This window comes from Durio zibethinus, chromosome 4 (assembly GCF_047325235.1).
Source record: "Durio zibethinus cultivar Kanyao isolate XHJ-2024 chromosome 4, ASM4732523v1, whole genome shotgun sequence".
Lineage (NCBI taxonomy): Eukaryota > Viridiplantae > Streptophyta > Magnoliopsida > Malvales > Malvaceae > Durio > Durio zibethinus.
The window spans coordinates 5,699,708-5,723,429 of NC_143165.1; the positions used below are offsets into that span (position 1 = coordinate 5,699,708).

Here is a 23,722-nt window from a genome sequence, read left to right on the forward strand (position 1 = left end):
AAAATGAAATCAAAAAATAAAATAAAAAAAAGAAAGGGAAACCAACGATTCGGGTCGAGTCAGCGTGTGATTTAGCACGTGGGTCAACGGGTCTATCCACAAGCCTATGACTTTCAAAACAATATCGTTTTAGAGTCCTATAAAAGCTAAATTTTGCATTTTATCCTCAGAAGCCCTTAGCCTTTTTTCTCTCTAACCTAAAGAATCCTCTAACCTCTCTCTAGACTAACCTAGAAATTCAATTATAAACTAAAAAATCTACTGATTTCTAAAAAAATGACTGGAATCTGGCCAAAAAATTCAACTCTTATTGGATAATTTAACCGAAAACTTTAAAGTTCATCCCAAAATCTCATATTTCTCATAAATTCACAAAAAACCCCTGATTTTTTCAGAAAACCTAAACTTCAATCCAAAAATCTAGATTTTCAATCCCCATACTCCAGAACAGAAATCTAAAACCCAAACTCCTCATTTTCACCACAATATCGAACTCAGGAACTCCCAAAACTAAAATCTCGAAAACCTAACTCTAGACAGCTTTTCCAAAATTTTTAAACATGTAGCCCTTTCTTATCAAATCCACCGTGTGTTATTCCTCTGATTTTTGGTTCAAATTATAGGCATTCTTGAGAGAACCTTTAGGGAACGGATAAAACCAATCTAAGCTTGAATTCAGGAATTGAATTCTACCCGAGCATGATTTAAGGCTGAATTTTTATTAACGTTCAGAATCAAATTAAAAAGTTTTGTGATCTACATCAAATGCTTTTAACCATACACATATTCTGCGATTTAGCTATGAATATTTCAATTTCCAAAATTCTCTTTATAGATTGAACAAAAAAAGAAAGAAGAATAAAAACAAAATAAAATAATAATAATAATAATAATAATAATAATAATAATAATAATAATAATAATAATAATAATATGATAGTAATATAATATAATATAATATAATACAATAATATACTATACTGATATATTATGATATACTAACAATATAATATAATAATAAAATAATGCTAATAACAAAAAATAATAAAAGTATTGGTAGTAACCAACTTAACTAACCCTAGATATAGATTTGTGTCTACAGTAACGATAATAGTTATGCTTAGTCAATAAATATTTTTTAATTGAAGAATTTTTAGATTAATTTTTTATTATTTTGTAACTTATGTAGGTTTTTGAACATTTTTGTAATTTGAGTATGGTCTCTTATATTGATCATTAATTTTGGAACTTCATAAATTTGAAAGTGAGAATCAACTATATTCCATTTTTTTTTTAATTCAAGATAATTTATTATCTATAGGTAACATAAATTTATTTTATTATGAATTGATGTTTAATTGTTGAAAGTTAGTTTAGTATAGTTTTTTAGTTTATTTTTTGTAATAAATTTTAATTAATAATTTTTATTAAAATATTTTAATTAATAAATAAAATTAATTTTTACATCGCATGAATCATAAACTAATTTATATGTATATGTCTCTATTAAATAAGTAAGACTATTTTGTACATCACATAGGCCACAATCTAATTTATTTATATATTAAAATATTAATACTTTTAAAAATTTTAAAATGAATAAATGTCACCAAAACCATAAGTAAAACAATTCATGGATGAAGTAGGTCAACCCAATTCATAACCTTGGCCCACTTTAAGTGTGTAATGATCTGTTTTCAAGCCCAAACACTATATCATTCTTTTTTTTTAATTATACAAATAATAATTTTTAGGTAAAAGGGTTCAAAAATTTCTCAAATAAAAATTTAATAATCATTTAAACCCTTGATATTTTATTACAATCAGTAAACTCTAAATTTTTTACTTTGAATTGGTTGGATTTTTAAATATCTATTTTCATCTAATTGAACTTTTAAACATTTATTTTCATCAAATTAAACCTTCGATTGGATAAAAATAATTAACCATTTTTCTTCTAACAAAAGCTCATTTGGAGAAAATTAATTCTGAGGATTTAATTGATTAAAAAAACATAGGAGCTTTGATGATCGTTAAATTTTAGTTCAAGAATTTTTAAATCTTTAACCTAATTTTTATTAAAATCTATATACACACATACGGTTGGTGATAAAATATTTGATTAATGAAAATATATATATATATATCTTTATTCATTATATTTCTAAATCATCATTTTAAATATTTTTATTAAAATCTTAATAAGATTATCAATTTATAAAAACAAATTCTAATTTCATTAAAAGACCTTCTTATATAATAGATTTTTTATTAACAAAAAAGAATTAAAGTTTATATTGAATTCTTTGATTTTCAGAGCTTTAATTTGGTATTAACTTTTAAATCAATAAACTTTATTTTAATTAGTTTTAAACATGTGCTATGCACTGGGCAAGCTATTTTATATATTTTTTGTTATATATATTATTATTTATAAAAAATTTAACATGTTTTATTTAAAAAAATATTATATTTTTATTAAAAAAACCTATATTTTCATGATATTTTTGTTGTTAGAAATCTAATTTTAATAATATAAGTATTAAATATATACATAATTGTATTCTAAAACACTTAAATCTATGATATATAGATTAGGGTTATTAATTTGGTTCATGAATTAATTGGTTATTAGTCATAAAAAATTATTAGTCATCAAGCAAATTATGGGAAAATATTTGTTAACCTTCACAACATATTTCCTCAAGCTTGTATTTCAGATCATTCAATTGTGTAAAATTTTCCTTAACCATTTAACTAAAAACCTTTTTCTTGAAAAATACATTAATAATTCTTATGTTGTAAAGATAGTTTAATCAATAGCAATATATCTTCCCAAAAAGAGGTCACAAACTTGAATTCAAACTAATCATTATAAAATTGTTAACAAAATGGATCTTGACATAAGTGAAAGCAATCAACATATTATATTTAAAAAATACCATTTTGTTAGAAGTAAAGATGCATGCAAGCTTATTATACATAAAAAAATGTTATAAAAATAGCTACTTTTGCCATCTAATAGCTAAACAAAAATCAAGATAATAATCAATAGCTAAACAAAAAATAAAGATAGTAATTAGAAAGAAAATGCTTCATTTTAGAACAATTAATTTTAAAAAAAGATTGGGTGATGCCCAATTCAACAACCAATTGCAAAAATATCAAACCAAACAATCCAACTATCATATTCATTAAATATAACATATTTAAATTCTAACGCAAAATGCATTTATATATAACATAAAAAAAAAAAAACTACACTACCTTTATTCCATGGCAAAAAGAGTATCATGAATTTGAATTTTTTTTTTTAATAATGCAATCTATTTCTTAAGCATCCCAAAAAACTCTCATTTATATCTCATAGATCTTAAAACTAATTATGGAATGCTTTATAACTTTTAAATGATTAATTGATTAAAATAAAATTAAGAAGTAATAATATTTGAAACTAAGAGTAATTTATGCTTGACAATTATAATATTCAAATATAATGTGTATTTAATGTATTTGGGATAAATAGAAAGAGAAAGATTTTGAAATTAGTGTAATAATGTATTTGGAATAATTTAATACATTTAATGTATTACCTTTAATATGAATTTAATTGAGAGTGATACAAAGTAAATAATAAAAAATAAATATAATTAGTTTAATTTTTTAAAAATAATTCAAATAAAATAAAAATAGGACACATGGTCATTTTCAAAATCGTTTATATGCCAATAATATAGGCCATCATCATTGAAAATTTTCCTTTTTTACCAAAAATTTTGGCTTTTATATATTTATATAAAATCTGATATATATGGGATAAATTTTGCATGTTAATGCAAAATTCAACTAATATATAGTTTAATAGTTTTAGTTTTTTGCTCGATATGTAATTAATAATTATTAAAAAATATATAAAAAAGTATTCACATGCAACTCAAATGATAATAAATAATATTTATTAACATAAAGATATTTATTGTTTTAACATTATAAAATCATGCAAATAAGAATAAATTTGGATATTTATTATCTTTTTTATATGATAGACAAGAATATTTAAATTTGATATTTAAATAACAAGATTTTATGTAATTTTTTAATATTTTTATAAATGAATTTTACTTCAAATTAATAAATAGTAGTTCAAAAATAAAAATCTAATACTAATGCTAATATAAAAAAATTCATTGAATGATTCTATATCAAAAGTTGATAGACATCTATTTTATTGCTAAAATAACTAACATACTAATTCAAATTAGTGAATCTTATAATTTAATATTATTAATATTACTTATTCAATAAAATTGATTGATTGATAGGCATTGACTTTATCTATTACGATTAATTGAGGAAATAATAATTGATCCAATAGTTGCTTCAATGGCTTTAATAATATCAACAGAAATTGAAAAAATATTTCTTTTTAATTTTCAATTAAAAAAGTTACAAAATTTATATCACTTTTATCCCCTACTAGAAAATTTTCTAATTTTCCCTTTGGACCTTTCATTCTCCCATAAAATTCTTGCCTCGATATGATAATACATAAAAATATACTAACCATTTACTTAACCTATAAATAAGGAATGGATCCCACATTTGAACTTTCAATTTTATCTAAAATCACCTCTTTTTCTCCATCATCTTCATCACTCCTTTTATTTATTTCCTCTATTATCTTCATCCATTTATCTTCTCAAATTTATAAAAAGGAGGATGAGAGAAAAATATATTTAAAAAAGGTTAAAGATTGTTTAAAATAGAATGCTTTGTTAAAAAAACAAAAAAAAAAGGTCAAAAATGACTTTTGAAAAGAAAAACAATTTTTTTCATTAAATAAAAAATTTATTATTAGCACAAGATTGGTTGTAAATCATTGTTCTTCCCATGAGGCATGCCTTCAAAGTTCAACTATATATGTGTATATATATATATATATATATATATATATTAATAACACATAGTATAATTAATGCTTATATTATTTTATTTATCAAATAAAATTTTTTAATAAATTATTTAAATTTAATATTTTAGATAATTACTTAAATTCAAATCAAAATCTATTTGAAACCAAAAATTTTGCATAAATTTTAAATTCTTCTAATATAAAATGTCTTTCACAATTTAATCAAATGATATATATCAACATTATCATAAAAATAATTATTAATCTTAACTAAACTTATTTAAGAGTTGAGTATTTACACAAACCCGAAAGCCCACTTAAATTATAAGAAAGTTTGGACAAAAAATTTAAAACCTATTAAACGAGATTAAACATAATTTTTAGGTCAATTTAAATTTCGGTTCAGGTCTTGGACAAATGATTTAAAACCTGAGCTTAGCTCGGCATGATCCAAATTCACATATATATAATTTTTTATTTTTATATATATGTAAATTATTTATAAATTAATTCACATATATATATAAATTAAAATTAAAAATTATATATATTTTATTAAACTTAATTTTTATTTTATATAATTTGTATTTTTAATTTATATATTAATTTTATTTTAAATAATCTTAATTTTAATTTTTAAATATATAAATTGAATGTAATCCCATTAAACTTAATTTAATCATATTTTTTAATTTTTATTATATAAATTAAATTTAATGGGTGGATTTGAAATTTATTTTTTTAATTTGAATTAGATTTGAAAAAATTTTGAGACCCAAAATTTTAGGTCGGGTTAGGTCTAGATAAACATATAAGTTATTAATATAAAGTATGAGCTTGACCTGACACATGAACACTTTTAATCTTAATTATTTAAATATGGATTCTTGATTTTTTATCAAATAAGAAAGAAACGGTGGTAAAATTGTTAGTGTTTAGCAAATTGATTGAAGAAAATATTTTTTTATGAAAAAAAAAGATTTTTATAATTCTTGAAAATTTACAAAAACTTAAACTTTTTTTAGATAAATATTATCATTTATAATACATCATGCGTAGATTATCATTTAATTGTAGCTTAGATTTATGAATGTATGATAATGTATTAGATCAATAAAAATTTTTATTTTTTTATTAAAATAATATAAAAAATTAAAGTTAATTAAAAAATAAATTTAAAATTATGAAAAAATTAATAAAAAATCCCATTGTATGAGTTCAAAAAGCTAGTTGAATGTAAAACTTTAATTCCCCAAAAATCCTTTCTTTTAAATCGTAAATTATCAAACTACCCATAATCCTCAATTTCAACCCATGATCAATAATTAACCTAGGTCAATCATGCAACTATAAATTATAGGGTTGGGTCTTTCTTTTAAACCCTATTCCAACTTCTCCATACTTTTTTTTATTATTTTTTTAATACCATTTTAATTGCACCAAAGAATCCTAAGGAAAAAAAAAAAAAAAAGAGAATGGGAAAGAGAGGAAAGGTTTATAGGAGGAAAAAGGTTTAAAAATTTCCCAAAAGAAAAGTAGAGAAGGAAGTGTTAAGAAAAAATCTTAAAAGAGTAGGGTATAGAAAAAAAAAAGTTATAGAAGAGGCCAAAAATTTTTTTTAATATAAAAGAAGTTCTAATTTAGAAAAAGAAAGTTATAAAAATTTAAAAATAAATTTATTGATGTCAATTTTTAAAAATAATTATATAATTAAATTAAATTAAATTTTAATATGAGAATTGAGAAAAAAAAAAGCCAAAAGGCAAAGGAGGGAGTCTCATCCAACACCACCCTATGTCACAACCCTAAGGAGAGAAAAAAATACAGGTATGTTTTTCCTTTTCTCTCTATTTCTTTCATTTTTTTTTCTTTTTCTCTAAAAATTGACAAAATCCCCTAAATTATCTTGGAATCTTAAGAATTTTCAGCAAGGGACTGTATCTGTTCAAAACTTGTAGTTTAGCCCCTCAAAAGCTGTAGTCTTGTCTGCAATTAAGAGAGAGGGACAAAAGGAAAATAGAAAAACCCCAATGAAAACCCTAGATTAGTAATTTTCCCGCCAAAAATTGGCTTTCTAACATCGCAAGACCCAGATTGTTAATCAGTTCCCTTTTATCTTATGTAACACTTAAGTATTTGTATTATCTATTTTTAATTGTTTATCATTTTGGTCCGAATTTTTTTATTTGTTTTGTCGAAGAATGAAAGATTATTCGGAGAATTATTTGTTTTTAGGGTTTGAATTCGAAATCCATGGCAGGGTGGTCGATGAAAGATGATGGGTCTTCACTAGATTGCGCAAAAACCCTAGAAAAGCCTGACCCTGCTGGTTCTTGGATTGATCTCGAGCCCTTTTCAAAAGTGTCTTTTTTGAAATCTGAACCCCATAAGGTTAGGTTCTGGTTTAACAAGTTTCTTGGGTCGTTTTTAAAAGAGATTTATGCCCAAGGTTGTTTTTTTCCACTTCCTCCAATGCTTGGAGATGGGCAGCCTGTAGATTTGTTTAAGCTTTTCTTTGTTGTAAAAGAGAAAGGTGGATGCGATGCTGTTTCAGAAAGTGGGTTATGGGATTTGGTTGCTAAGGAATCCGGGTTGGGTTCAAATGTAGCATCATCGGTTAAGTTGGTTTATGTTAAGTACTTAGTTTCAGTAGAGAGATGGTTGGAGAGAATTGTTCAAAGTGAGGACTCAAAGAGTGAATCGAATTATAGTGGTCATATGATGGAGTTGGGAGAAGAGCTCAAAGGGTTTTTGTTGGCATCAAAGAAGAAAGTTTTGGAGTATTCTCAAGTGGAAGAGAGTGTAGTAGCAGGATCAGAAGGAGGTGAGAAATGTGTAAAAGATGAAGAATCTATGCATATTGATTTAACAAAGAGGATTTTGGATTACAAGGAAGTTGAAAGATTGCGGAATGATGATGATTTAAACAGTGTGGTGGTTGATTCAGATGGTGACAAAAAGTTTATTTATGTTGATGAAAATGAAGATACACCTTCAGATTTGGCGAAAAGTGTGGTCAACGCATTGGATGTTGAGCAAATGTGTAATGAGGATGAGGTGAAGAGTGCAATTATGGAGGATTGTGTTGAATGTAAGACATGCACATTTAGTGATATTGATGATGATGATGATGATGATGTTGCAATATTGGATTCAAATGACATTAAGGAAACATTTTCATCTCATAAGAGAAAGCGGGATTCTACATGGGGAATACTTAATTGGGTTAAAGAGATTGCAAAGGATCCATGTGATCCGGCGGTTGGTTCATTACCAGAGAGGTCAAAGTGGAAGTCTTATGGGAGTGAGGAAGTCTGGAAGCAGGTTTTATTGTTTCGAGAAGCTGCCTTTCATGGAAAGGATGATCATTCAAGTGCTGACCAGTCCAATTGGCAGGTATGTACCCTTTGCAACACTTGTGTACCGTTTAGTCATTAATTCAAGTGAGAGGTCAATGTACTTATTACCTGTGCCAATGCAAGTTTATTGTTAATATTGTTATATAAATCTTTAGGGTAATTTATATTATTTTTTAATTTCTTTGATTGCTGTGGTGGTAGTCTGCATGAAAATGCTCCATTATGCATTTTCTGTTTCCTTATGAATAATAGGATAGGCTGCAACCCAGCCACCTTGGTGCTGGAAAATGAAGAAGCAAAGTTAGCTATTGGTGGCTGTGGCTGATTTAGGATTTTTTTCTTCCACTTATAATATATATAAAAAATTTCTGATGGATTATCAATTTTGTTGACAGAAATGGGGGTATCCAGCGAAAAATTTTCCTTTTTCAACTGGATCTGCCACTGATTGGTGGAACCATTAAAGGACCATCATCGTTCTTCTAAACCTATCATCCATTCTTTTTTCTGCTTGCCCTTAGATTTGGGTTGTGTATGAGTCATATTTCATCCTATTCATTTAGGAATATTATGCTGTGTACTCTCTCTATCTCTATCTCTCTCTCATATGCTTATGACCTTTATTTGGTCTAAATTTCCAATGCTACAACTCAGTCACATGGCACTCTATATATTCCGAAAGAAGACCTGCATGAAAACAATAATGAGAATTCTCAAGATATCTTAAATAGAATGCAATGGCTTAATAGTTCCATGCAGCTGATGCCTTGTGGTGGGAAAAGGCATTGTTGTTGCTGTTGTTTATGAGGCTGTTTTTAATGTTCTTTTTTCATGGTACATAACTATACACATCTAATATGAAATACTGTTATTATTTAGTATTTTTTATGCTGTTACTGTATTCAAATGCTTGAAGCACTAGTAAATGCATTTGATTTACCATACCACCTTGTTTTAGAAGCACCTTCTACTTGTAGTTTGTTAAGACTCCTCCTGGTTGTTGCTTTTGCAATTTGCTCTTTGCTTATGGAAGTAAATATTAAATGCTACTAGTATGTTTGGATGCAATAGTAAAAAACTTTGTGATAAGTTAAAAAATAATTTATTGTGAATATTAAAATGCATGATTTCATATTTATAGGTGACTTTTTATTTTTGAATTGTGTCAAACTATAAAATCATTAGTATGCTTGATGCTCTCATCTGTTCTTAGAATTTAGGCTAAAATATTAAGAAAGCCCTTAAATCATTTCACTTTTCTTAAATAAGTTCCTTTTCTTTTATTATATCCAAATAAGTCCTTGTTTCAAATGAAAGAATGATTTATGTTAAGAGCTTATTTAGGTACAAATTAAAAGTTTAAGGGCTTATTTGGATACAAATTAAAGTTTAAGGGCTTATTTGAGTTCAAATTAAAAATTAAGGTTGAATGCAATAAAAGTATAAGGGCTTATTTAAGTAAAAGTTGTAAAGTTTAAGGGCTTTTTTATTATTTTAGCCTAGAATTCATGATGTTTGAAATTATCTTTTGTGAGAGCTTTCGCATAAGTTATCATTAGTAATTTTGTACATATTAGTAAATAAGGATTGCAGATGCTCTGGCTTGAGTTTGGCTAGACAGGGTCTTTAACAAGTTTAAGTTTCACTATATTATTGTTTGACCTTGGCTATATTTAGGCTCAAAGAATTAAGATGATTATACCTTTATTTTTCTTGATGATTGTGTATTGTGCTATTATTCTATCTCCATAAACATTTTATTGTGCTATTATTCATCTCCATAAACATTCATTTATTTGATGATATCCCTGTTATGTGTTTTTTTCTTTTTGTTTATGTTATAATAATTGCATGACGTTCACACTTTGTAGAAAAATCAGAAGATGCATCCATGCATGTATGATGATCACACTAAATTTGGGTACAATCTCAGAGAGAGGTTGAGTTGCACCAAGACGCTGCCGTTGGGGAGAATGGCATCAAAGGGACAGGATTGTTCACAGTCCTCCTCAGGGAATCGTAGTGACTTGGACAGTTCTATGGTGGGGATTGACAAACAGTTGCATGGAACTTGTGACTCTACAACTCCAGGTTCAGCATTCGACTATAATGTTGACATTCACGTTCCTATTGGGCCATATTTTCAAGTTGAGGTACCTGACTGGACAGGGGTAGCTTCAGAAAGTGATGCAAAATGGTTAGGGACTCATGTTTGGCCATTGGAAAAAAAGGAACACAGGTTTCTGATTGAAAGGGATCCGATTGGAAAGGGAAGACAAGATTCATGTGGCTGCCCTATTCAAAATTCTCTACAATGTGTAAAATTTCATGTTGCTGAGAAAAGATTGAAAGTAAGGCTTGAGCTGGGTTCAGCTTTCAGCCAGTGGAAATTTGATAAGATGGGTGAAGAGGTTGCACTTGCTTGGAAAGAGGAAGAACAGAAGACATTTTCATCTATAGCCAAGTCAAATCCTTCATTACTAGAAAAAAGTTTCTGGGATGACATCTACAAGCATTTCCCTAACAAAAGTAGGGAAGAACTTGTTTGCTATTATTACAATGTCTTTCTTTTGCAGCGTAGAGCATACCAGAATAGGATCACTCCAAGCAACATTAACAGCGATGATGATGAACCGGAAGCGGAATCAATTGCTAAAGGTATCAGGCATGAAGCAATTAAGCCCTACACCTCCATCTTAATTTCCCCAAAGAAGTCACGTATTTGACAAATGATGTTTCAAGGATTCAATTAAAAGAGATATTCCTCTTGGTGTGCCTTTGAGAAGTGAAAATTTTAGTGGCCAAAGATTTTGTTCTAAGGGGGTAATTTGGAGGGAAGAATTGATCACACCTCTGATCTCAAGTAGCATTGGTGCATTTGAAGTGTTATTTGGTTCATACTTTTCAGTTTTTGAGGTATGTCATGTACCATTTGTCTAGTAACATCAATACAGGTATTTCATATTTGGCATCCTTTTCTTCATTGAGTTTTTGACGGCAAAGCTGTGCCTTCTAACATAGCAGCAAGGCAGTAGGTTAAAAGGAAAGATTGTAGTCTATAAGAAATTCATGATGTATCATGCTTGTGTGGTTTTAGGTTTTTGAATGTGATACGAGAAGGGATATTTTTTGCCAAGGTATTGTCTTTGACAAAGTTAAAAGTAGACCTGGTTAGTTTAGACCCAATACAATGGTAACATTGTGACAAGAAAACGATATGAAAAAAAAAATATTAAAGTGACATGGTTTTATAAAATTATATGATTTGGGCAAAAAGAAAAAAGTTTAACGTGTCATTACTAAGTGTAACATGATAATTTTTATATTTTATGTGTTTAGTACAAAATAAACATGACATTAATGAACGAATTTTCATTGAGGAAAAGTGTTCATTGAGGAAAAAATGAGACAATGTTTGAGAAAATGTACTACTGAAAAAAAATGAAGAAAAAAATCATTTGATATAATTTGAATATATGAAATGTAGGTATATTTTACGCACTTTTTAAGAAAGATGAACTTAATTTATTTTCATCGTACACTAGCAAAAGTAAGAACGAGTCCTTATGGAGATGGCAAAATTCTACATACATAATTATATCACAAGGGCAAAATGCAACAACCCTAATTACATCAAGACAATAAAATCTGATAATTCGTGCATCTTTATAAAAAAATGAACTTTACAAAGAGTCTCAGCTGTCAAATCCATAATCATACCCGCAAGGTGCAGATATGAGGACTATTGCATTGAAAACATGGAAAGACCGGTATACAATGAGGGATCAATGAACTTACATTCTACATTAATGGTATGATCTAATTGCAATTGTACAGCCCATGAATGGCCACAAAATACACTCCATGCTTGTACTAAATGGCAGCAATTTGCTTTTTTTTTTTTTTTTTTTCAATTAGGTGATACTATAGAAAGTCATAAATGGCTTGGTCTCCTTTTACCCGAGTCTGTTCTCAACTTCTTCACAGGATTGGCCCAACCAACACTCGCACCACCACCATTTGGCGGATGAGCAGGCTGGTTGGGCCTACCTTGCTGATGGGTGGTTTGCTGGGTCGGCCTTGTATCCTTTGAGACTGATCCTGCTGCCGGACTCCTAATGCTGCGACCTATACTCGGAGGTGAAACAGGGCCAATTGATCCAGTCCTAGGCTTCAAAATAGACTTTTCCCTGTCTTTCCTTTTCTTCTTGCAAATAACCAGATCCCCTGGATGAGTTTGAAGAGAGTCATCCTGTTGATATTGTTCCCTGGTAATGCCGCTTCCACTCCCAAGCCTGGATTCCTTTTGGGGCATGTGCATTCTAACCCTTGTGTCCTCGCCAGCATGAGTGGATCCACGATGCAATGACTTGTGAGTAAGGCCTGGATCGGATTCCACCTCTTTTATCAGCTTTTGTCTCTTGCCGATGGCTACCTGCCTAGGGGAGGGACCTGAGGTGGAAGTAGATACTGGGCTAGAGAAAGAGAGAGCATTTCTAGCTTCTCCAAAATCAGTATCTGGAAATGCAATCTTCAACAAGTCAAAAAACAGATCGTGTACTTTCCTTGCTTCAGATCTGACCTGCGAATTCCAATTACATTTCCAGAGTAAGTGAACAGATCAAGATATTAATGAGAAAATTTCAGAAACATATACTGGAGTTCAATTGGTGGGAAGGTGAACGGAACATTTTCTAGGTGATAAAAATTTTTAGGCACTCAAACACAAAATACAAATAGTTTAACTTCTTTAAAAAGCCTTCAAAGTAATTGCTTCCAAAGAGACTATCCATCGCAAAAATCAAAGACTGATGGAAAAGTTAGTGTATGGACATATAAAGATGATGAAGACAAAGTTAAAATGAGACATTATACCTCATGCGAAAACCCATAAAAATGCATTGCACTTTTTAACACTAACTGCACATCTGCAACAAGCTCCATAACTCCACTGTACTCTAATCTGTCAACACGCTGATCAATCTTCCGGAAATCCAAATAATTACTTCCACTTCCACCCATGTAACCAGAGTTTTCAATCCTCTTCCACAAATCTGTTAAAAGTGGTACAATTTGTTGACCCTCCTTATCTATTCTCCGATGAAGCTTGGTAATCACATTTTTGCACTGGAAATATGAGAATTTTGAAGTCAATTACTTGATTTGCAAATAGCATAAGATAACATGTAATAAATGAGCAATTAACTATTCTATTAAAGGTCAAAGGTGAAAACTACTCATTTCTTAGAAGATAAGTTATTTTGATATATAAAGCTTCCAATATTCGGCATATCCAAACCATGCAAAATATCGATGACGTCAAGCCAAAATAACGGGAAGATATAATACAAAAAACTCAACAGATAGACATGGCAAACCAAACAGCCGGGTAGAACAAATGATAGAACATATTATAGAACACATAAAACTTCTTAAATCTCAAAAAGAAAACATAAAATAGACACCCAAATTACCCAAATGCCTGTCTTAGAAAAATTTAAACTCAATTTGTTGATGAGAGACACAATTAGATGAAATCTGTGTATGCTGCTCTATTAGATGCAATAGAAAGGATCCAAAAGAAGGGGAAGAAATTCAGGAGCATCATAGCAATTTGACAGGTTAGAGCCTACTACAAGCAACATCAAGTAATTCAAAATACCAAAAGCAAGGTTTCCAAATCCAAATAATCAATAATGAACAGGAAAAAAAATCTAAGACAGTTAGAATATTTAAGGTGAAAAGAGATTCACAATCCATACAACTAGCAGAATTAAAGTCACTTCAACTATACCTTTCTTTGGATGACATCAGACATCTTAGCACCAAAACTCGAAGGACCACTTGTTTTGACCAGTTTACTGTCCCAATTCTCTCTAGAGGGTTCGCCAGCATCTTCTGCAGAAGCAGACTTGGAATTCATTCTACCAGACTTTGGTGATGCATGCAACTTTGATGTATTAGCTATTTTTCTTGAAGGCAAGTTCCTTCTACTTTTTGAAGATGAATCATTTGGATCATGCTTGAAAGCATTGCGCTCACGAGTTGGTCTTGATTCAGTATCAGTCCTTAGTTGTGATTGGTATTTTTGGTCCAGCTGGAAAGGCAATGAAGATGAATCTCCACGTTGGAGACAAGGCACTCCGGTCACAGATTTCTCCTCTGCCCTCTCCACAGTATGACGAGGTCGAACTCGAATACTACGCTTGCGTTTTATCTTGGGTTGGACAACTTGGTCATCTTCACCTTCATCACGATCATGAACCGAACTCCCTGATTGCTGGTGGTCCATGTGAGAATCTCCAGATACTGCAATTTCACCTTCCTCTAGCTCATCGGGCTGCCAAAATTAACATAAAATGAGAAAATAGCAGAAATCAACAAATGCCATATTAAAAAGTTATTATAGGATAAGAGACATACCAGCCTTCTTGCAACAGAACCAGGCCTAGCATCTAATGCAGAGAGAGATCCAAATTTCTTAGGTGAAATAGGAGACACCATCTGCGTTGGTCTACGACTGTCCGATGATGATCCTGAAGAACCACCATCTTCAACCATGTGGTTGTTTCTAATGTTTTCTGAAGTCTGGGCATACTCATAACCACCAACACCAAGTGGGCCATCTTCTTCTGACTGGTCCTTATTTATAGGTACTGCCCCGACAGCACCACTAAATTCATCATCTTCAAATTCTCCAATTTCTCCCTCCTCATTCCCAGAATAACCATTTCTCTCGTCAGAACTTGCTTCAGAGTATGCCCCATTCTCATCATCTATTTCGTTATAGTTAGGATGCTTTTTCCCCTTGGGTCGCCCCCTTTTTCTCTCAGTCTCTGTTTCATTGGATTCAGCACCAATACCAGCAGTAAATAAAATGTTCTTTAATGGCTTCTTTGATAAAGTAGCTATAGCAGCATTCACTTCTCTTGTACTGGCTCGAAGCCACTTAGGTACCTGTTCATGACAAGTCATCTCCTCAGTCCATTCCAGTTCTTCATCCATTTGATCAAACAACTCAACTTCTTCCTCACTTCTTGCTATCATTCGATTTACCTGGTGCAAGGAGGGAACATCATGGACAGTTTCTTGACACCTCTCTTCATCATGCAATAATGTTTCTAAAGTCATGCGTCTCTCTTCATGTGTTGTTCTCTGGTCAAAACGTCCAGCATTGATTACTTCATCAGCCATGTCAATTTTATACTGTTGAATGTTATTCCTTATGAGGCCTTCAATAGATCCCATATATCTATCCTTACCTGCAAAATCATCCTCAAAATCAACTGTACCTCCACTCCTTAGTTCATCCTCCTTCTGATGACTAGAGATTTTGTCAACAACTGCTTCCATGTAAATGACTTTGACTTCCCTTGTTTGTCCAATTCGGTGAGCTCTAGCAACTGCCTGTTCCTCATTTTTAGGATTTGGATCAGGATCATATATAACAACAGTGTCAGCAGATTGAAGATTAAGACCACGTCCAGCTGCACGAATACTTAGTAAGAATATGAAGCATTCAGAGTCAGCCCTATTGAAGTCAACAATAGCTGATTCACGATCTTCCAAGCTAGTTGATCCATCAATTCGTCTGTAGACAAGTCTTCTCCACTGCAAGTATTCCTCCAAGATATCCAGAAGCTTAGTCATGGTACTAAAGAGTAATACACGATGCCCAGTTCTCTGCAGTTTTATTAGGATCCTGTCAAGGATCCACAATTTCCCACAAGATCTTACAAGGAAATCTTTGGAGAAGTCATTGAAATATGGATAATTAAGCAAAGGATGATTGCAAGTCTTCCGAAGCTCCATACACCGGTTATTTAAAGTTCTGTACACCTTAGCCTGGTATATTGGATTTTTTTGAACCCTGCGCTTCTCATCTTCAGGATCAACTCGAAGAGTCCCAGTTGATTTTATCCAATCATAAATGGCACTCTGAATAGCTGACATTTTGCATCTTAAAACTATTGGGACCTGCAATTGGCCAATGAAATAAAATCGTTGAAACAACAGTATGATAAGTGATTATTAAAGTAGGACTGCTAGTATGATAAGTGATTATTAAAGTAGGACTGCTATAACAGCATACCTTTGGAGGAAGTGAACCTTCCACATCTTCAACACGACGTCTAAGCATAAAAGGCTCTAGAATTTGATGAAGTCGGTGTATGATAATAACCTTCTTCTCCGTCTCAAGCCAATCATCCTCTGCATTATGTGTAGGGCCTTCCTTTTGGAATGGTTGTGAAAACCAATCATGAAATGCCTTGCGATTATCAAACACTTCAGGAAGGAGAAGATTTAACAGTGACCAGAGTTCCTTCAAGTCATTCTGAGGAATAACTAGAACTCATTCAACTCATCAAATAACTAATATTGTGCACACACAGACATAAGAAAGCAAGTCTAGTGGAAAGAATAAGGTAAATAAACTTGTTATTTCATTGCATCAAAGAAGCAACACTGTAGGATATAAACTAAAGTGTAAAAAACAGGTTAACTAAATGAGCCACACTGTGAGATATAAACTAAAGCATGCAAGGGTTCATGTTAATTTTTGCCAGTTAAAAGATGGTCAGGAAAGACCATTAAAATTCCAACCATTACTCGTTATCAACCTCGTAAGACATAAGTAACCAGGCGGTAGCTCCCTTTTCATCCTTCACATGGATATTTAATGATGGACCAATTACAAAGGACAGGATGCTAACTTTTAGAATTTGGAATTTATGATTTCTAATGTTAAGAGACACTTGTTATAGAGTTAAGCCTACCCCTACATGAACAGGTATCTCTCTCTCTCTCTCTCTCTCTCTCTCTCTCTCTCTATCTGCACCACTGCATATGCAACAAATAAGGTTGTCAAGGAATAATGGTCATATTATTTCAAGTACATGTCAGTAATGGCAGAAAAGCAAAAATAAGTTGTTCAAGTTTCAAATCTGTGTGCATAATATATGTGTAGTTTTTTCAATTTCCAATCATATCAGAGAGCTGCCTTAAGAGACCTGTAATGGTGTCCCAGTGAGAAGTAAACGCCTTTGGCAGCGGTACCTATCAAGATCACGAGCTAAAACAGATTCCCTGTCTTTCATTCGCTGTGCTTCATCAATTATGATGTACTTCCAATCAATTTTAGAAAGTTTTGACCGGTCGTACATGATGAATTCATAAGTTGTCACAAGGACATTAAATTTCATTGCCAAAACCTCCTATGCAACAAGTAAACCAAAAGAAAGTTTAGCAACTTTTGACACTAGAAAAAAACTAAATACAGAAACTTAAAAGTTCTTACATGAGAAAATAATTTTGAACGTTGATCTTTTCCTCCGACATAATAGATGCATAATATAGATGGCAGCCAATTATGGAGCTCACTCTGTAAAAAAGGACTCAGTTCTTTTTCAAGATATTGGAAAAATATCACAGCCATCAATATATAGAAAAAACAGAACTAACCTTCCAATTTACCAGAACAGCATTTGGAACAATTATAAGATGTGGACCATAGTTTCCTTTAAATTCCATCAAATAAGCAATCAATGCCATAACCTGCACAATAAGGTAAAAACCAAAAATTTAACAGCCCTATCATATCATATGATTATCTACCAAAACAATAAATGCTCTGACAATCCCAACACCATGTCTAACTCCCAAAACAACACATGAAACTGCAGTGTTACAACTAGAATCTTTAAAAGAACAATACCTGAACAGTCTTCCCAAGACCCATCTCATCAGCCAAGATACCATTTAGTTTATTATTATACAAAGAAAGCATCCACTGCAAACCAACCTACAAAATATAATACACAGATGTCATAAAAATTTAAACTGCTATAACAAATAGTAGTACATTAAAAGGGACAAAAACCAACAAAAAAAGTAGGAAGAAAACCCAATAATTTAAATAAAGCAACCTACAAGCTGATAGTCTCGTAATGTTCCAGCTCGTAGCATTGATGGTTGCCTTATGACCATTTCATTCACAGCATGAGCAAGATTATAATACCTGTTGACGACCACAAGAAGTGACAAGTAACTAAAATTGCCAGAAATTTGGTGCCTTCTGATAAAAAATGTCCTTGGAATAAACAAAAAAATAAATGCTAAATATAAATTGATTATATGAGATGATAATTATTGAACTAAAGAACATGAGAAGAGTTACCACATAAGCCACATCAAACAGTCACAATTTACACCCCATCCCACTCATGGTTCGTGACTCAAGCACCCTTCTGTATTATCACTAATTCCTTGAAATGACTATAATATAATAAAAAACATAACTTACTTGCTAACAGATGAACCATCCCTAGGTGCATTCATTTCCATGAATCGGTTTCTTATCATTACTTCCTCTCCAGCACAAGTTGCAGCTACCCTAACTTCTTCCTCTGATAGACCCTTTTGTCAAGATGTAGAAAACATTCAAAACAAGAAAATAAGTAACATGGTAATCTACCTAAAGCAAATGGATGAGGAAAAGACATGTAATACTGTTTTGGTTCACAATTCAGTCCAAAATTTTTAAACAAACTCAAAAGGGAAAAAAAACCCACAAGATGACTAGAAATAAGAGAGGGAGAGGTCAAGAAATCATGCCTGCAACCGTGCAGCAACTGCAGCAGCATTTGCCGCCTCCTCCACTTCCTGCTGATTCTTGGCAGCTGTTATCTTACTTCCCAACTTCTGAAGATACTCTTCAGTTTGCGTCAAGAATGATGAAAGAACCTCATATCTCTCTGCAGCATCTCCAGGGATATTTGTTTGCTGCTCAATCAACATCTCCCTGTACCTTTCAACATCATTATTCTTTAAGGCCTCCATTCTTTTATTCCTATCATCATCCTTCCTCTTTGAAAACTCCCTTAACATTCTTTCATGGTACTTGGCAACTCCCCTGTTGCGAGCAGTTCGTGCATCACGGATGGCCCAGTGAGCCTCAAGGAGTTTCTTACGCCACTGAAAGATGGATTTCAATTGCTTCTCTCTCAGGGCCTTCTGAGTAGCTTGTACTTGTCTGGCAAGCTCAATACGCTGACGCTGACAGAGACGGACAAATTTTCTGTATGGTCTGTCAGGCATTGCCATTATCTCTTGTTGCTGCCGGTCAACTTCATCCCTCAAACGTGCCTGCAGATCTATAAGTCGAAGCTTTTTTTCTTCAATTTGCAGTCGCAGAACGAGATCGGGCCTAATCCTTTTCCTCTCCAAATTTACTGCTAGTAAGCCACCAATCTTCCTCAAATTTTCTGATCTTTTCTTGCTAAGTACTTCCATTCCTTCTTCAAAGAGAAGATCTTTGACATCATATGCCAAAGTTAAATTATTATTGCTGTTAGCTATTGCTGAACCATACAATTCAGGTTTCCTAGTGAAGAAGGGGAAATCAAACAGTGGTCCGTGATACTTTCTGGCAGAGCCAGGATCTTTTGGCTGGGGAGTAGAGTTTGCTTGCACAGGTTTCTTAACTAGTCCTCCATCAGATACAGCAACTTGAGGTGCAACAGCCTTTCCCCTATCCACACTAAAATCACTTCTAACAGGAGTTTTTGGAAGACCACATTCTACTTCTTGGTCTGACTTGGAAGAAAAGACAGAGCTTTGCTGCTCCTCTTGCCCAGCAGGTACCGTAGATGAAAATTCCTTGGCCGTGGCTGATGCACCTTGCACATGAGCTGTTGATGCAGTTGCTTTATCATCTCCAGCATAAGCTTCCTCTTTAGTAATATTCTGTCCATTGGTAGATGCCCCAGCCTGTGAAACCTTCTCCTTTGACTCCAAATACTTCACTTGATCTTCTACAATCTTTCCACCATTTCTGTCGTGGTTATTTCCACCTAGAGGAGGAAATTGCTGATGCTGCAGCTCGAGTGGTGGGGGAACAATAGCTCGAAGAAGCTCTTGCGGAAGTGTACCTTCTCCTTTCTGTTAATAACCACAAAAATCAGTATGGTCCATTCAATATTTCTTTAGTAAACTTCATGTAATTGGTAGAAAGTAAGGCAAAATATAAATGGTCAGAGAGACAAGGATAGGGGGAGAGAAAGGGAGAGAGATTAGTACACCTTCAAGCGCCTAAATGCTAGTATTTGTGCTTTAAGAACATGAAGTTGTTGTTTAGTGAAACCAAAACGTTGCTGTGGCATCTTGTTAGCTGCTCCCCCATGTGGTGGTAAATTGTTAACCGCTACTGCATCATTAGGAGCAGTAGGCTGTGGAGAAGATCGATTTAACTGTTTAAGATACTGCATTTGCACTTTTTCTGTGCCACCTAATGAATTTTTTCCTGGCAAAGATGGATCAACATTCTGGCTAGTATTTGCAGATGATTGTGGAGGATGCATAGAAGGCATCCCATTTCCATGCGCAACTGGCTGTCTGGGAGGCACTTGGTTGTCTCGGCCATGACTAGCTAACTGCTGCATTGCAATGTTGTTAGCTTTGTTAACCACCCCAGCACTGGAAGTTGAACCAAAAGGACTAGGTAGAACTGTCGGCCTGGTTTTTGCAGAGCCAGACTGGCCAGATATATCATTTGATGAATTACCACGGGGAGAACTCTCACTTGGAACTGATGGAAAAGTGACCTGCGGCTTGGACAGAGGCACAGGTGATGACTGATAACCCATATTGCTTTCATTTGTTTTTTGCTGTGCAGCCTTCCTAAACTGCATGAGTGGAATGAGTTGTGCCATCAAGTTGGCATTTGCAGATTGAGACAGATCAATATTATGGTCAAGTGCCCATGCCTGCAACTGTGCAGTCATAGCAAGTTGATTGTTTCCCGAGTTTTGAACAGTTTGCTGAGCATGTTGTGCCTGCATGGCTCTTAAAACATTTCCAGGCATCAATTGTCCAATAACTGTTGCCTGGGTAGGTGGCTTGGGCTCATTTCTTTGGTCAGAAGCTGACTGTGGTCCTTGCTCCATTTGCTTTTCAACACAACCAAGCTGCTCAGATGTGTTTTTAGAGGATGATGCCTGAGCCTGATTAGCTGCCTGCACGGAAATAAGTTCCTGCATTTTTAAATTTCCAATTCCCATGTCTTGATCCTTAACAGATTGAGAGTCCAACATTGCCATCTTAGCTTGCTGCTGTGCCAAAAGTGTCCTCTGTTGCTGAGCAGCCTGGTAAGCAAACTGATAATAAGCTTGCTGAACAGGAGTTAGCATTCGTTGGTCAATACCTTGACTCCTATTCTGGCTGTCCTGGGCAAAAGCATGTTGTTGAGCCAGATCAAAAATTTTCCTGGCCTGTTGAGGCGGTTGCATGGAGCCTGGAGGTGAAGGAAAATTTCTTCCCCCCATCATCCCTTGAAGGGCACTGGCTTGATATGCTAGGATGGCTTCATTTCCTTCAGGTTTTCTCAGAAGTTGTTGTTGTAATGACTGCAAGAACAATATAATTGCACAAGGATAACATGTGATGTTCTTAAACAAATGCATAATCTTCAACTAGTACCTAGATGCATAGATGACTGAATGACAGGAGTTGAACAAAAATCAGGGTATACTTGCATAATTGTATGTTGTTCAAAAGTAAACGTCGAATTCTTAGGCAGGATAGGAAAGTTATAACGTTAAGAATATTATAGAACTTGGAGCCCTCTAGGTGACTTCAGCATAAACAAGAGTGAACAGACAGACAGAGGAAAAAAAATAGTAGTCCCAGTTGGTTATCTGCTGTGACTAGAACATCCAGGACTTAAGGCCATGGACATTTGATGCATCTTCAGATATGCAAATCATAAAGGAAATCTAGGGAAGGGCATAAAATCCAAGTAAGTGATTGCTAATTTACACAATAATGATAATCAAAGCAGTAAACACAAGAAACAAAAGGAAAGAGAACTCTGCAAAACAACCAGTGAATAACATATGGAAATAACAAATTCCTAATCGATTCTAAATGGCAGACAAAAAAAATGGAGACTAGGTTCTTCCATTACACATCACCGTTCAAGAGAGAATTTCAGGTCAAGTAAATAAAATTGAGACAGCAGTCATGATAATCACAAAGATTTTTCCAAAAAGAAAAGACTAATATGTTTAAAAGTCATTGTGGCATGGTATTCAAGGAATCAAGAACACTTTTAACAAGCCTCAACAACACACTCATTGCCCCAAGCCTTCACCCATGCATCTAGGTTGTTAATTCTATAGGAGAACCCAAAGAACAGTTTCATATCCCTCTCTCTCTCTTCTTCTTTCTCTTCTTCTTTTGGGTGCAGAAGTGCTGTGTGGAAAGAGGGTTGAGTAAACTAGATAATTCAAACAAAGAATTCAAATGTTTTTTATTAGTCTTCCTAAAGAAAAGGATAAAACATAGCAACAACTTCACTTGCACCTACATATAGGGGTATACAATAGAAATTCTGCCTTGATGAGCGAATGCAAAGGCTTTTATTCTTCTTTATAAGACCTAAGAGCTGATCATAGTTGAATCCATTGACACCTAAAGAGCTCAATAGTTTAATGCTACTAAATATAACCCTCATCTAAACCCCACAAGGCAATTTAATTACCAAGAATTAACTAATTAGCCTTATGTACTAACCTAATTACATCAGATATTGCATTGTAAAATCCCCAAAACTCACCAAATTCCCCAATTCATCACTGCCCATATGCAAAAACATACTGAGTTCCCAAAATCAACTGTCAATTTAACCAAATTTCCATTACGTGGACCGAAATTTCATAAACCCTTTACCTGCCTAGACGCTATTTGCTGCTTCTGCTGCTGCTGCTGCTGTTGTTGCTGGTGCTGCTGTTGTTGCTGGTGCTGCTGCTGCTGCTGAGGGGTCGAAACGGCGGATGACGAGGATGACGGAGAAGCTGCGGACGATGTAGATGCGGCCCGCCCCACCGGTCCCACCCCCGGGTTCCGGCTGGGCCCACCTCCGCCACCACCACCAGATTGCATAAAAAACTAACCCCCAATATTTTTAACAAAAATTCGTTCGCAAATTCCAAATTATTACCAAAAAAATTGAAAACAAAAAAAAAACCACCACTCTCACAGCTCGAACCCCTCCAAAATCTTTACTTTTTTAATAAAACCCCTCTTTTGCCCTCCGATCCCAACGTTCAAAAGAAAATTAAAAAAGCAATAACTAACAACAAAAACAAATAGTAAAAAATTGTTTTGTTTCTCTCTCTAGGAATCCGAAGATCACGGTAGAAATGAAAGGTAGATCTTGATGAGTTAAGCGAGAAAGCGACTCAACCGAAACGAGGAAAAATCAAAAAGCGGTTACTCGATTCATTGCCCACACTAAGAACTAATCTCTCTCTCTCTCTCTGGGTTTTGATGCAATTTCCCAATTTTTTTCCCTCTACGGTCAAACCCTATTGGGGTTGTTTTTTAAAATATTTTTATTTTGTAACTTTTTTTTATGCTCTGCTTTGCCTTTGGTTCTTTGCACTTGCCTTTA

The 23,722-nt window shown here is 33.1% G+C and overlaps 2 protein-coding genes across 3 annotated transcripts; one reads left to right on the forward strand and one right to left on the reverse strand.

Annotated features, from left to right (window-relative positions):
* Positions 1-6,698: 6,698 nt before the first annotated feature.
* On the forward strand, positions 6,699-11,407 carry LOC111287107 (AT-rich interactive domain-containing protein 1-like). The gene is made up of 3 exons (XM_022877344.2): positions 6,699-6,739; positions 7,173-8,308; positions 10,143-11,407. Exons 2-3 carry the CDS (start codon positions 7,181-7,183, stop codon positions 10,995-10,997), a joined length of 1,983 nt encoding a protein of 660 aa, XP_022733079.2. The 5' UTR covers positions 6,699-6,739; positions 7,173-7,180; the 3' UTR covers positions 10,998-11,407.
* Positions 11,408-11,918: 511 nt separating this feature from the next.
* Positions 11,919-23,695, reverse strand: LOC111287106 (chromatin remodeling ATPase BRAHMA-like). 2 transcript variants are annotated; one of them, XM_022877340.2, is made up of 14 exons: positions 22,999-23,695; positions 20,352-21,674; positions 18,886-20,211; positions 18,575-18,687; positions 18,202-18,289; positions 17,987-18,073; positions 17,734-17,826; positions 17,570-17,653; positions 17,283-17,486; positions 16,364-16,606; positions 14,695-16,248; positions 14,066-14,611; positions 13,147-13,398; positions 11,919-12,853 (listed from the first exon to the last, which is right to left on the reverse strand). In XM_022877340.2, exons 1-14 carry the CDS (start codon positions 23,209-23,211, stop codon positions 12,206-12,208), a joined length of 6,774 nt encoding a protein of 2,257 aa, XP_022733075.2. In that variant the 5' UTR covers positions 23,212-23,695; the 3' UTR covers positions 11,919-12,205. The 2 variants fall into 2 exon arrangements, with proteins under 2 accessions (XP_022733075.2, XP_022733076.2); XM_022877341.2 differs by lacking the exon at positions 17,283-17,486.
* Positions 23,696-23,722: the final 27 nt, after the last annotated feature.

Excerpts from the sequence above, each read along its gene's own strand:
- LOC111287107 (XM_022877344.2), top strand. The coding sequence starts at position 7,181 with ATGAAAGATGATGGGTCTTCACTAGATTGCGCAAAAACCCTAGAAAAG. Across the intron at positions 8,309-10,142 it reads CTGACCAGTCCAATTGGCAG|AAAAATCAGAAGATGCATCC; the intron begins GTATGTACCCTT and ends CACACTTTGTAG.
- LOC111287106 (XM_022877340.2), bottom strand. The coding sequence starts at position 23,211 with ATGCAATCTGGTGGTGGTGGCGGAGGTGGGCCCAGCCGGAACCCGGGG. Across the intron at positions 17,654-17,733 it reads CTGTTCTGGTAAATTGGAAG|AGTGAGCTCCATAATTGGCT; the intron begins GTTAGTTCTGTT and ends CCTTTTTTACAG. Across the intron at positions 13,399-14,065 it reads CTGATGTCATCCAAAGAAAG|TGCAAAAATGTGATTACCAA; the intron begins GTATAGTTGAAG and ends TCATATTTCCAG.